Source organism: Alexandromys fortis, unplaced genomic scaffold, assembly GCF_014885135.2.
Source record: "Alexandromys fortis isolate MF-2015 unplaced genomic scaffold, M_Fortis_MF-2015_v1.1 scaffold_51, whole genome shotgun sequence".
NCBI lineage: Eukaryota > Metazoa > Chordata > Mammalia > Rodentia > Cricetidae > Alexandromys > Alexandromys fortis.
In genome coordinates this window covers 6,576,883-6,590,421 of record NW_026067925.1, presented here as the reverse complement: position 1 = coordinate 6,590,421, position 13,539 = coordinate 6,576,883, and the positions used below count along the sequence as shown (strand labels likewise).

The 13,539-nt window shown below is 47.3% G+C and overlaps 1 protein-coding gene across 1 annotated transcript in view; it reads left to right on the top strand.

Annotated features, from left to right (window-relative positions):
* Smyd3 (SET and MYND domain containing 3) overlaps positions 1-13,539 on the top strand; it is a 535,421-nt gene that overhangs the window by 442,218 nt on the left and 79,664 nt on the right. Inside the window, exons 9-10 of the mRNA XM_050142970.1 lie at positions 3,066-3,153; positions 8,510-8,684. Coding sequence (XP_049998927.1) covers positions 3,066-3,153; positions 8,510-8,684 — 263 coding nt within the window. The remainder of the gene's footprint in view (positions 1-3,065; positions 3,154-8,509; positions 8,685-13,539) is intronic.

Genomic DNA, 13,539 nt, shown 5'->3' with positions numbered 1-13,539 from the left:
CTAACTTATTCTGACAGTGGTTCCCATAGGAATTGCTCTGTCCTAAGGAGGCACGGTGAGAGTCTCCAGGAAAATGCTTGTCCTTTCTCTCGGCCATCACCCATTCTTGCCCCTTCTCAGTTTCTGGACTAGCTCCTCCTGGACACCATCAGAGCATTGTGGATACGGAATGATAGATCGAGCGGTGTCTGCAGTGAGCTTCCATCTTCCGAATGGCCTCCTGGCAGCAGCAGTGTCCCACAAGACATCCTGTGGACATAGCACTGGTCAGTGTGCTGTCCAGGGCGTGGTCACAAGCTCTCGAAATGTGGTTTGTACAGCTGAGGAGCTGGGCTTCTTACTGAATGTTTTTTTTTAAGCAATTTAAGCTGGAAGAGTCACAAGTGGCAGGTACCCAGTGTGTCGGACGATGTAAAGTAACAACTTGCTGAGCATGCCCGAGAGACCACAGCGGAGTTGTGGGAAGCAGAGTGCATGACAAGAACACAGCCTTTGGAGCTCAGACTAGGTTTATACTTTACTTCCGTGATTTTGTGATTTTTTACTTATTCTGTTTTTTGACAAATCTTATAATCTTTCTGGATCAAGTTTCAGACTCAAAGCTTTATCCATGGATACTAGGTGTGCAGGAGTTGGCGGTGGGCAGTGGTGTATACCATGTGACCTGAAGGGGAAGAGTGTTGAAACTGAAACCTTGAAACTGAAATCAGATTTTCTTCTGTTGCTTTTATCGTTGCTTTCCAGGAGTCTACAGACCCGGGGGTCCTCACTGTCTGGCTCAGGGTGAACTGCACCCACCCCCACCCATGAATACACCAGGGATGGCTTTACCTACATAAGAGCTGTGTAACAATGCAGTGGGGCAGTATTGGTACACACCCAGTGCCACGCCACGCCACACACCTGTCCTGTGCCCAGCTCTCCACTGTGTGCTGGGGACTCATTAGCATACAGAATAGGTAGAAGGCCTGCTTGGGAACTACGAGAGTAGGCATTTAATCAACAATAGCATACCATCTCCATGGCTTTTTCCTTTAACATTTTTAAGACATTAAAATATCAGACTTGTTTTTTACTGTGGAAGTCAGGATAGTTCCACATGAGTATATTTCCCCTTATCCTAGCTGTGTCGATAAGCCCTGCTGGGTCACTATTCTATTTCTTTTTTATTTATTTATTTATTTATTTATTATACAATATTCTGTCTGTGTGTATATCTGCAGGCCAGAAGAGGGCAGCAAACCTCATTACAGATGGCTGTGAGCCACCATGTGGTTGCTGGGAATTGAACTCAGGACCTTTGGAAGAGCAGGCAATACTCTTAACCGCTGAGCCATCTCTCCAGCCCCACTATTCTATTTCTTAACAAATAATGATGTAGAGAAAGTGTGTGTGTGTGTGTGTGTGTGTGTGCGCACGTGTGTGTTTTAAATTCCATGTGTATGTGACTTGTGTGGTTGTGCACATCTGGGAGTGTGGGGGCTCTTGGAGTCCAGAGGAGGGCACTGGCTCCCCTGGAGTTGAAGATACAGGTGGTTGTGAACCATCCATTATAAGTGCTTGGAGCCAAGCTCAAGTCCTTTAGAAGAACAGCAAGTGTTCTCAAGAACTGAGCCATCACTCCAGCCCCAAATAATAGCTTTATGAGAAATCTCTCTCTAGTTTCTTGAGGTATAACTTATTTTCTTGAGATTTATTGAGGTATAATTCACTTACTCTGTTCCCTTGGTTTACAACATTGAAATCAGCAGATTCTGTTTATTTATCTATCTGTTTGTCTGTCTGTCTATTTATTTATGGTTTTTTGAGATGGGGCTTTTCAGTAGCTATGGAGCCAGTCCTGGAACTCACTCTGTAGACTAGGCTCGTCTTGAACTCACAGAGATCCACTTGTCTCTGCCTCCCGAGTGCTGGGATTGAAGGCGTACGTCACCACTGTCCCTCTAAATCAGTGGGTTTTAGTCTCTTTACAGAGTTGTACAACCAACATCATGATCAATTTTAGAGCATTTTATTATTCCTGAAGGAATCCTACCCATTAGCAGTCGGTCCCCAGTTCCTCTTATGTTCTAGCCCTAATCATCTACCAATTTGCCTCTGTCCCTGTGGATTTCCCAATCTGGGAATTTGATATAAGTAGAATCATGTAACATATAGTCTTTTATTGTATTTTTATTTATATTTTAACATCATTTGGGGGGTATATGCATGCTAGGGAACACAAGTGGAGCTCAGAAAACAACTTCTAAGAGTTTGTTCTCTCCCCTCACCACGTGGGTTCCAGGGCCCAACCATCTCGTGTGGCAGCAGCCACCTTTACCCTTTACTGGGTCATCTCACCAGCTCAAAATGACTGGCCTTTCCCTCTCAGAATAATGTTTTCAAGGTTCAGCCATGTTATCCCCTATGATAATGCTTTGTTCATTTTATTATGCGTAATATTCTGTTGTGATGAGTTTTTATTTATCTGCCCATCATCAGATGATGGACATCCAGGCTGCATCATTTTTGGACCATGGCTATTCGGGCACACACTTTGGTTGAACATGTTCTCATTTCTCGTGGTTGCCTGCCCAAGAGAGCTAATGAGATGCCAACACTGTTGGTAACGTGGCATTTCTGTGTTTGCTAGAAGCTTCCTAGCACACGAGCCACAAAAGCGCAGCAATGTGGTGCTCCATCACGGGTTTTCTTGACGCAAACGGTAAGGAGCACAGATAGGTCAATTGTCTGCGGCGCTGAAAAGACCACCTTTCAAAGCCATGCCGCTCACTCTACATATCTACCTGCAGAGCATTGGCCGTTCAGCTCCTCTGCATCCCTAATGATACCTCATGTTCCTTGCTTTTCTATAGCAAGTCAGGGCTGTGCTGCTGGGCAGGAGGTGGCATCTCACGATGGTTTTGAATCGAGTTTCCCTAATGATTAATGATGCCGAGTATGTTTTCATGTGCTTGTAGGCCATTTGTTTGTCTTTCTTGGAGAAATGTCTGTTCAAATCTTTTGCCCGGGTTTTAATTGGGCCATTTGTCTTCTTTGCCTGTTTTCCCGTTGGGCCCAAACAGGATGCTGATATGCTGACGGGTGATGAGCAAATATGGAAGGAGGTTCAAGAATCGCTGAAAAAGATCGAAGAACTGAAGGCACACTGGAGTATCCTTTCAGCTGTGGGCTGAGCCGTGCTGGTGGTTGCTGCTCTACTGGGAGCTTGGTGCCACTGGAGCCAGGGCCCGGTCTGAAAGCTCTTGGTGCTGCATCCTGGCCCAGCCAGCAATGTGGGGAAGCACTCAGGAGAACCACAGTAAGATCAGCCTAGTTACCTTGCAAATACATTACTACCAGTTAATAGTATGGCCCCGTCATAGTGGGAAAGTAAGTCGCTGGTGTTTTGTTTTGTTTTTTCTTAATCCCCCTCTTCCTCTTCTTCCTCCTTCTACTTCTTTTCTGTGCGAAAGGTAAAACTCATAGACTCCTCCCTTTCTCCTATAACCACTTTAATCTCTGGAAAGGAATGTTAGAGTTCTTATAAATTAATACCACTGACCCTCAGACCTACCACCCACCACGAAACAGCAGCAATGGGGTTCTCCATCATGCATTTTTTTGGGGATTAATGATAAGGAACACCAATTGGTCAAAGTTGAGTGCAAAGGGATGACCCACTGGTGCTTGGGGACAGGATTTGAATAGGCAGATGCTGCGGCCCAAGTCACTTGTCTGTAGAGGACCCCTGGATGGAACAACAGGTAAGAAGGAGACTGTAGAATGTGCAAAGGTCACCAAAAGGTCATCAGATGCTTTGGGTTGAACACATCCCAGGCACTAACAAAATCTGCAAATAAAGTGTCCAATCCATAATGCCGTTAGAGTATTGTGAAGGGCGAGAAGACAGGTAGGGTCTCCTTCTAATAGTGAAGTGTGTGATTACAGAAATCATTAGCTCAGTGGATTTGTCCATTAGTTCAGTAAGTCTGACTGATGAACTACAGCTGGCTAGTTATCAAGACAGGAAGGCTGCCGTGGCCAGGCTGCTGCATGGATTTACCTAGAACAAATCCATCCACAGAGTGGGTTTTTTTTCTTTTTGGTAAAATTTGCATCTAGATTTCATTAGAGGTGTTGCAAAGAAGTATCAAGACATTGGTGTTCTATGCGAGCAGATCGAGGCATCTTCGTCAGTTAGCAAATGACACAAGCGTCACTCTGGGGTGCTGTGTGTCCTCCACCTTTGCTTCAGTACCTGGGATGAGGAGACCTCCCAAGCATGTAGAGATGGGAAGGAAAGCAGAGGAGGAACGACAGGATCAAGAGCGCAGTGGTTCCTTGGCACTCTGAATAGTGACTGAACGTCAGAAGATGAGCTTTGACAAGAGTGTGTATAGAGTCTTCTATTTGGGGCAAGAAGTTGAAGCATGTAAGTCTGCATAAAGCTTGGCAGCAGAACACACGAGACGATTGCATGGCTTTGGTAAACAGGAAAATCTAATAAAGTGTACAAGTGTGTTATAACTCCTCAAAGACAACTGGGAGCTTGGGCTGCAGTCATAGAAATATAAAATGAGAATATAAATGAGAAAGGAGATGGCTTTGGGCTGATCCTGTGTAGAATCCCAGATTCGGGATTAATAGAACTGTAGAGAAATTAAATTCGTTATGAGGAATGGGTCAGAGTGAAGGAGGAGTCTGAAACTCTACCTGTCAGTGTGAAGAAAGGTAGTGGGACAGTAGCCAGATCTGGGTGACACTCATGGGTCTAGAGTTGCCACACTGCTGAGGAGTCCTCTATGGTCCTGTGCAGCAGAAATCGGGCCATAGAGGACCACAGTTCAGCCTCTCCTGGATGAGGCTTATGTGGAAACTGACTCTGCCAGGTACTTGGCTCATTCTCATCTACCTTGTGATTCAGGCAGAAAGTACAGAGTACAGTCTAACATTTACAACTCTCGCGTAGTGGGATAGTCATTTTGCCAACCACTATGGGCTGGGATTCCGATGAGTTTTTCTCAAAGGTTCTCTTGGGAGGTATGGCAAACTTTTAAGGGGTGGGGCCTACTGGGAAGTCATTGGGAGGATGCCTTCAAGGGGACCATCAGGTCCTGGTCTCTCACCTCACTCTGCTTCCTGGCTTGAAATGTCAATCTTTTTCTGATAGCCACTCCCACCTTTACCATCTGGTGCCCTCACTGGAGGCCAAACCAGTGGGGCCATCTGAACTTGTTCTTGAACCTCCATAATTCACAAGCTTATCATTGCTTCATAAGGTATTTGGCATCAGATATTTCATTATAATTGTGCAAAGCAGAATAATACAATACATATTTTGGTGAAGATACCCATGCATACACACACACACACACACACACACACACAGAGAGAGAGAGAGAGAGAGAGAGAGAGAGAGAGAGGAGGACTTCAGGCCAGCCATGGAGGAGAGTGCTCAGAGGGAAGAAATTTGCTGCTACACAGAAACTGACATGGTGCCACACATAAGGAAAGAACCTGCCGGAAATGGGCACAGGGGGGTTGTTTTTATGCGAAGGGACCCAGAATGATGTTAAGCGGAGTAGCACGGCTAGATGTGCACAGACCCTGCTCTGGCAGCCTGTGTTAAGAAGATGACTAACTCCCAAGTGACTTCCCTCCCTTGACTGTCTGTCTGTCTCCACCCTCCTACAGTAATTAGGAGTATTTGAACAAAAGCCCTGATTGTGCCCTTGGGGTCCTCTTTGGTACAGAGCTCACTGGAACAGTAGTTATAGTAGGCACCCCAGGTGGCATGGATCATCTCTGAGCAGATACACGTCTGCATTAACTTGGAAAGAACCTTGTAGTTAAAATTGTTCCTCCCTCCCTCCTCCCTGGAGCAGTTAACATGAAAAGTTTTACCCTTGTTTGCCAGGAGATAGTTGCCAGTATTGTGGAGGGAGGTTGGCAAGGAGTCCTTTCCTGCTTGGCATAGGGTGTGTGACTGTATTCCTGTGAGTGGATGCGGAATAGCACATCTGGTTTCCACCTGTAAGGCGTCTCACCTCAGCCTCTTGGTGAGGTGGATCACATTATGGAAACGAGCAGACAGGTGACAATGAGGACCCAGCAAACAATGTGGCGATAAGGCCCAAGCGTTGCCACAGATATGTCTGGCATTGTGTAAGAGACAGCCATTCCTCCTGACAGCTTGTCAAACATCTAATCCTGAAATGAAAAGCCACAAGGTTAGCGTGGCAGTCTGTTTCAAAATCAGCGCGTTGCCTGAGAAACCACTTCCCCCAACCTCTGGAGGATCCCTTCAACAAACGAGAAACATCCATGTCACAGGAATACAAAGGAAAATCACCAGCTGTCAATAACGTCAAATCACCGTCTTCAGGACATGAACCCCTTCTGGAATCAGAGCCAGGGCTCTCCCCTAAGAGGTGACATAAAGAGCTGACACAAAGAGCCCTCAGCTTGCAGTTCTTCCCAAGGAAGTGATGCTCTGGAGTGAGGTGTTGTGCCTCAGCTGAGAGGAAACATCTCTCCTGGTAGGTTCATGAAGATAGTATTCCCCTTTCACAGGGGGTCTTGGTTGGTAACCGAAGAAGACTCTGCAGGCACAGGCAGCTGAAAGCGGATTTCGTGGAGAGGGAGAAGGAGCTTTGCACACGTGGGCTGTCTGTTCAGGCAAGGCTTGCCGTGTCAGGAAACTGATGGAGAGGGCTTGCGGCAAGGTTTAGGAGGAGTTGGAGCAGTGAAGAGACAGGTGGGATGGGGAGGGGGGACCCCGCCCTCCAGGCTCTTCCATCCTCCAGCCTCTTTCCCTTCAGTCTGTCAGGCTCGGGCACTATGTCAGGAAGAGATTGAAAGACTGTCATATCTCTGCCATAGGCTTTGCATACCGCAGCAAGCTTCCCAATCACATCCACGACGCCCGGAACTCCACCTTGCTCACAAGAGGACACAAAAAGGTTCTCCCCCATTTTTAGATTTGATTTTCACTGAGACAGGTGTTTCATTTCCAGCCTACCTCAAAACATTTGACTTTCTCAGGGCCCCACATTTGACAAACGGTAGAACAAGCTTAGGTTTGAACCAAGCTCTATCGATGATGAAGATCTGTACTGTTCCTTCTGTCGTTTGAATCTTTACATGTTTTTCTCCAAGTGGAATTCTAGCATCAGAGCAGAGAAGTACAGAGCTACAGTGGTAGGAAATTAGGAGGCGGGTAGGGAGAAGCCCAGTCTCAATATGGCAGGGCACTGGAGGAGTTGGGTCCCCCACATGTACCTTCAGCTGGTGGTGGAGGAAGCCCCATGTCATCAAGTCCTCCAGCGGCCTCTGTAAGAGAGTGGGGATATCAGTCAGCAAAGGTGAAGTTAAAGGCTGGACCAAATGCCACACACCAGTAGGCCCAATTACTCAAGAGACTGAGGGAGACTAGTTACCAGAGCCAGTGATTTGAGGCCAACCTGAGTAGCAAGGTGCAACCCATGGGAAGTGGAATATCACATGGTGGCTCCATGAAATTAATTAATAACTTAATTGACCTGTGGTTAATCATAAAGTTAGTGCTACTGAGCACTGGATCTTCTTGCTCTTTTTAAGATACCAATTTCCCTTGTTTATATATATGGTACATGGTATACACACACATACATACATATATATATATATATATATATAGAGAGAGAGAGAGAGAGAGAGAGAGAGACTGTTCTTGATATTGTCTTTGTTGTTGTTGTTGTTGTTGCTTTTCAAGACAGTAAATCTCTATGTAGCCCCAGCTGTCCTGGAACTTGATATGTAGTCCTGACTGGCCTCGAACTCACAGAGATCCGCCTGCCTCTGACTACCAAGTACTGGGATGAAAAGTGTGCACCACAGTGTGCAGCTTTTAACATTTTCTTTTGGTGTTTGAGTTGAAAGGAAGAATGCAGTTCCTTGAGTTAAGTATAGGTTTGGGGTCACTTTTGTTTTCTAGTAAACACTAAATATAAGGCCCACTGGAACTGCATGTCTTCAGATGACGACCTCGCCCGCTGCAGGCTTTTGCACAGATGTGGGTTGTCCTCCGTGCATGTCCAGGACTCAGATGAGTCAGGAGCAAACACATGCTTCTCCTTTCTCAGAAGGGATTCTCTCTTTTAAAGAGAAATAATTCCACAGTAAATAATTGGAAGCTGAACGAGAGCTTTAGTCCAGTCTAATAAACACCTTCCTTCATTCCCCAACCGAGTCGAAGGAGAAGACGTGTGGACGTGTGAAAAGGGGACATTTCCTTGGGAATTTTAATTCTCCTAAAGTACAGCCTGGGTTAGAGGATGGTTTGTTGATGTAAACAGAATTTCCTTCGCTAAGATGGTACTTGAATGTGTTTTTGTCTCTCAAGTATGTTTCCAGGCAGCTCATCTGTGCAGAATAATGGGCACCTCCTCCCCCCTGTGCCTGGGAGCTCTTCAGTCTTGTAGGCATCTCCACTTCCTTCTGTGCTTTCGTGATGAAGACAATGCATCCTTAACTAAGTTAATAACAGAGTGGGAGCAGGTTCTGGCCCTCTGCCAGGCAATCATAAGCAGCAACTCGGAACGGCTTCCCGACATCAACATCTACCAGCTGAAGGTGCTCGACTGTGCCATGGATGCCTGCATCAACCTGGGGATGCTGGAGGAGGCCCTGTTCTATGCCATGCGCACCATGGAGCCCTACCGGTGAGTGCAAGGCAGGGCCGACACCGGGGTCTTCACCGTTTGCGCAGGGTGATGGCCGCTGTTAAGTCACCCTGACTCTGCTCTTATATCAAGTGTCCCACTGGCTTTCAGCGTGTGAAACCAAGCCTGTTCCATCCATTCCTGTTTCTTCACACGCTTATCAGTCACTGGTTAGGCTGTTCCCAGGTTCCGTGCACTGTGCTTGTTCAGAAGTGAGTCAGACACTGTCTCTTTGTGGAACCGGGTGATTATAATACAGTGTGGGGCTTGCAGTGACAAAGGCAAGCAGGCAGGGGGCAAAGAGGAACATGTGACTCGGTCCTGTGGTTGGACCACTGGTCCAGGTGAGGGAGGCAGATGTGCTGCTCTATGATTGGTTTTCAGTAGTGATGGTTCCAGAATGGATATTTGCCAAAGTGCTTGTGTACAGATTGTTGACTCTTCTAGCCAACTTGTGATCATGTAGTCGACTACTCTTCTCCAATGGGTCATTGTGTCAGAGAAGAAACTATTGGTAAATTATGGTTAATTCATCACTGTGTGTGTGTGTGTGTGTGTGTGTGTGTGTGTGTGTGTAGCTCTGTGACCCAGGCTAGCCTCCAACTTATGATCCTCCTGCCTCAGCACCCTTTCCAATACTGGGATTTCAGGACTGTGCCACCATTCCTTGACTGCTTCTTGCCTTAGCTCAGCTCCTCCAGGTGGGTGGGTGTTTGTTCCTGGCTGGTCTTGTAATGTGGAGGGGCTTTGAGGGGAAAGGGAGGTTGAAAGCCAAGTGCTGGAATTTTGACACTGCTGGCCATGAGGCTCCAGTTTTCTCTGGGCTAAGAACAGAAATTGAGTCTGGGAGCAAGCCAGTGGGGAGGACATGGGGCAGATGAATAATTTGAGATCAGGCTGCCCAGTGCCCGGCACAGGACAAGGTTGCCACAGGGAAGACCTGGATACCTGGGACATAATGGGGACAGTGCCAGCAAAGCAGGACACCATTCCTGGAGGATGTAAACCTCCCCATCCTGTAGATGATGCCAGCACAACCCAGCCAAAGAGGGCGAAGCCCAAGGGGATTCCAGGTCTAGACTTACGGAACATGGGACAACAGGTACAGGGAGCGGTTCAAAGTGAAGCAGGTGGGGCCCAGCCTGTCCCCACTGGAGGGGAGCCTGAGGTGACAGGCGACAAGAAGGGGCAATTACCAGGCTCTGCATGTCAAGAACAGAAGCAGGGTTAGGATCTAGGCTGTCAACAAGGAGAGAGATAGCAGACCTGTGTGACCCGAGGTCAACGGTAAGATCTGGGTCAGGACGAGACGTGGGCCGACAAGAGCCTGGAGATAGCCACGGCCCCACTACCAAGTAGATGTCAGAGACACGCAGGCCAGCCAGGGGCACCAGATCCAAGGGTGTTTCCAGACTTTGGCAGGTGGCTGCTTTTGTTCCCTTGTGGTGAACGGCTTTGGAGCTGTCTGAGTCAGCTTTAATCTAACTGCCTGGAGGGCTGAGACCGGAGACTTTCCCATGAGCTGTGGAATGTCTGTGCAGGGTGAGGAATCTTGTGGGTTTTCTGAAAGTATGAATCGAACCCAGAGAGATAAGGCTGCTTTCTCAGAGCCTTACTGGGCGTTGACACGCCAGGCAGACCCAGATGGTTGGCACAGTCTCCGACGGCTGGGGCTTGGCTTCAGGAGCTCAGAACATAAGCAGCACAGTAAATGGATGGACCCAGGCCAGGAGCTACAAACTGAGAAATTCCACCTTTCTCCAAGGCTCTGTGGCAGCCCTGGTTCCCCACCCCTGGCTGGTCTGGGGAACAGATTCTCTTTGCCCCAGGGTCCCCTTCTCTTTACCATCCAGGCAATCCTGCCAAGATCAGGCTGAAACAGTCATTTATATTGCCCTACCAGAAGGCCCTAACAGTCCTGAATGCATTTTGAATCTTTTGTCAACACTTACAGAGACTTCTACACAGTGTTGACCCAGCCCCAGTTAGCTGGTAGTTGGATTGACCAACACTTGAATCAGACAGCTTTCTGCATAGGTGAAGCCAAGTTCTACCACAGCATACTCCCTTGCGTTGGAGAAACTTTTGGTTGTACTTTTTGTGGTGTGGGCCAGCCAGCCACATTCTCTCTGTAAATGTGTGTTCTGCCCTTGTGCACAGCATCAGGTTTCCAAACAAGTCAGTCCCTGCTCCCTAGAGCTCTGTAAGAAGTTCCCTGCAGCTTGCTGAGCTGTTCCACTTCCTGTGAGTGGGACTTGTGGATTAACTGGCAGAACTCTGTGGAAGCAAAGGCTAGGGACAGTCGAGAACCAGCACAGTTCAGAGAAACAGGAGCACACTTTGTCCTTTTCCCTGGAGCTCAGGGGAAGTGAAAGGTCATGTGACAATCTAGGAACAAGAAGGGGGTGGGACGGTGGCGATGGTTTTATCTGCTGTCACCTACACAGTGGCCTGTGGCTACTCTTGAGGGGGCTTTTGCTTCCGTTTAGCCAAGGGCACAGACAGTTAGTTAGGTCTGGGTTACTGAGAGGTGATTGGATTGCCATCTGCAGGAATAATTTGACAATGTCAATCTGTTATTTGCTGTGCCTGGATTGAGGTCAAGTCTCTACTAGTGAGCATTTTGTCATTCATGACCTCAGCTAAGCTTTGGCTGTTGACCTTGGAGGACAGAGTCCAGATCCCATTTTTATCCAGCCCACTGCTTTCAACCCCTGTTTTGTTACTCACTTATTTTTACTCAGTAGATCTTACTTAACTTTATGATGCAATTTAATACAGACCTTTTTTTTTTTTTATTAAATCTTCCACAAGGCAAACTGGAAATACAACAAAATGTCTAGATCAGCTCCTAAGAATATGAACCTCATTGTTTTAACAGATACATTGTGTCATCTCAAATTGTGCTGTAATTCTATTCCCATTCTATTCACTGTGTCAAACAATGCCATGATTCACATCAAACCAGGTGATTCTTCTTTGCATACTGATGTGGTCAAATCTGCACACCATATGTGTACGAAACTGCTCACCTGCCCTACCGTAAGTTATACTCTTTTAAATTTGGCTAGCTGTCACCAAATTGTGCCCTACCCACCACAAGGTCACTTCTTCCTTAAGGGAATATGAGAAAGGATTAATCTGTTCATTTATTATTGTATTATTCCTGATCTAAATTCACTTCAGAATTTATCTGGGCCTTCTCCATCTTCCTAATCAAAGTCTGGGGCTGAGATTTGTCAATACTCAGTTTTGTTCATAAATAATCCTTTTGTGGTACTTGAGATGACACTGTGTGAGTTACCTGGGGGAAATGCAGAGAAGGAGCAATGAAAAGAACACTCAAGGTCTGCATGAAGACGTCCACAGTCCTGTGCCAAGAAATCTGGAAGAAACGGGATGCAGTGTTCGCCTGGCTGTGCTGGATGATCCAAATCTTCACTTAGTTGCAGACTAAACTACGGCCCAGCTCTGTAGCTTTATTTCTAGAGGAGAAATTCAGAGCTTTTTTTTTTTTTTTTTTTTTTTTTTTTTCTTTCACAGAATTATCCAAGGCTCTGACATTTGTTCCCCTCTGGTCCCTCTGCGGAAAACAAAACTGAAAGGCAGGTCACCATGGGCCTGCTTGTTTTGGGGACCACGGGATTAGCGATGGGCTTCCCAGCCCATCCCTCCTACTCCAGGCCTCCTGCTTTCGAGTAAGAGCTGCGTATTTGCACAGAGCTCTGGGTGACAAAGGACAGACCTAGGTCAGTCTGGGAGCATGGCAGACCAAATTGTAGTCTCTGCTGACTGTGTCCCCTGGCTTAATGGTGAGACAGAAATGACAGAATGACAGGGCACTGCTGGTGTTTGCACAGCCCCCTGAGGTGACTGCAGTGGCCCCTAGTGTGCTGGACATGAGCAAAGCCCGTGTTTCCACACCTCCCGGCCATACAAGGCCATGCGTTTGACACTCCTGACCACCAAGAGTGGCTGCCTGCCCAGCGTTCAGGAGAGCTACTTTCCATCTCACTAGGTAGGACTGCCCAATCAGCCACGGCCCTTATCACACTAGTTAGCCCTGTGGCTAGATCACCAGTCCCTGCTCAGCCACAGCCACTTCTCGTTCCTCCCTGGCCTGTTAGGACTGCACTGTGCGGTTGTCTGCCTGTCCAAGTCCATGTGTGAGCTCCCATGTTGGTGCTTGCCTGTATTATTCTCAGTCTTGCCTATGGCTAAGCTAGAGTCTTAGGGATCCTTTGGCCAGTGGGAGGTGGGCAAAGGTGCCATTTGTACCAACAAATGCTGACCCGTCTCCTGCCCACCCTCACAACCTGGCTTCTGGATGCTTGATGGGAGCGTGCCAGTCCCCTGCTTCATATGCCCAGTAATTTTCTCATCAGAGACATTTATTGATACTTCTTCCATGTGCAGTGATAAAGTGTCAAGCAAGCAGGCAAAGCAGAGCACTAGCCCCGGTGGGGCTCAGAAAGAACGGTCAGCAGCCAAATGTTTATCACATTTGGGTTTTTCCAAGGGAACCAAAAAGCCCGAAAGCCTGAGGAGAAATGCTTGGACCAAACCAGGCCTGACCAGTGATGGATGAGATTTTTCTCCTTGGATCAAGTACTTTTGTTTCCTCTGATTCATTGACTGATCTTAACGTTTCATTCAGTGTTCTGTCTCCTTCAAGCCTGATATAGACAGGGGGCTATCTCTAACCAAAGCCTGTGCTATAGCAAGCGTGGCTAGCCCTAAATGCCCACTGAACATCACTCTGCCATCCTCTGACCCAACCAACTCCTTAGCAGAACACCAACATCTGGGCGGCTTAAGCAACAGAAATTTCCCTTCTCACAATTTAGAAGTCCAA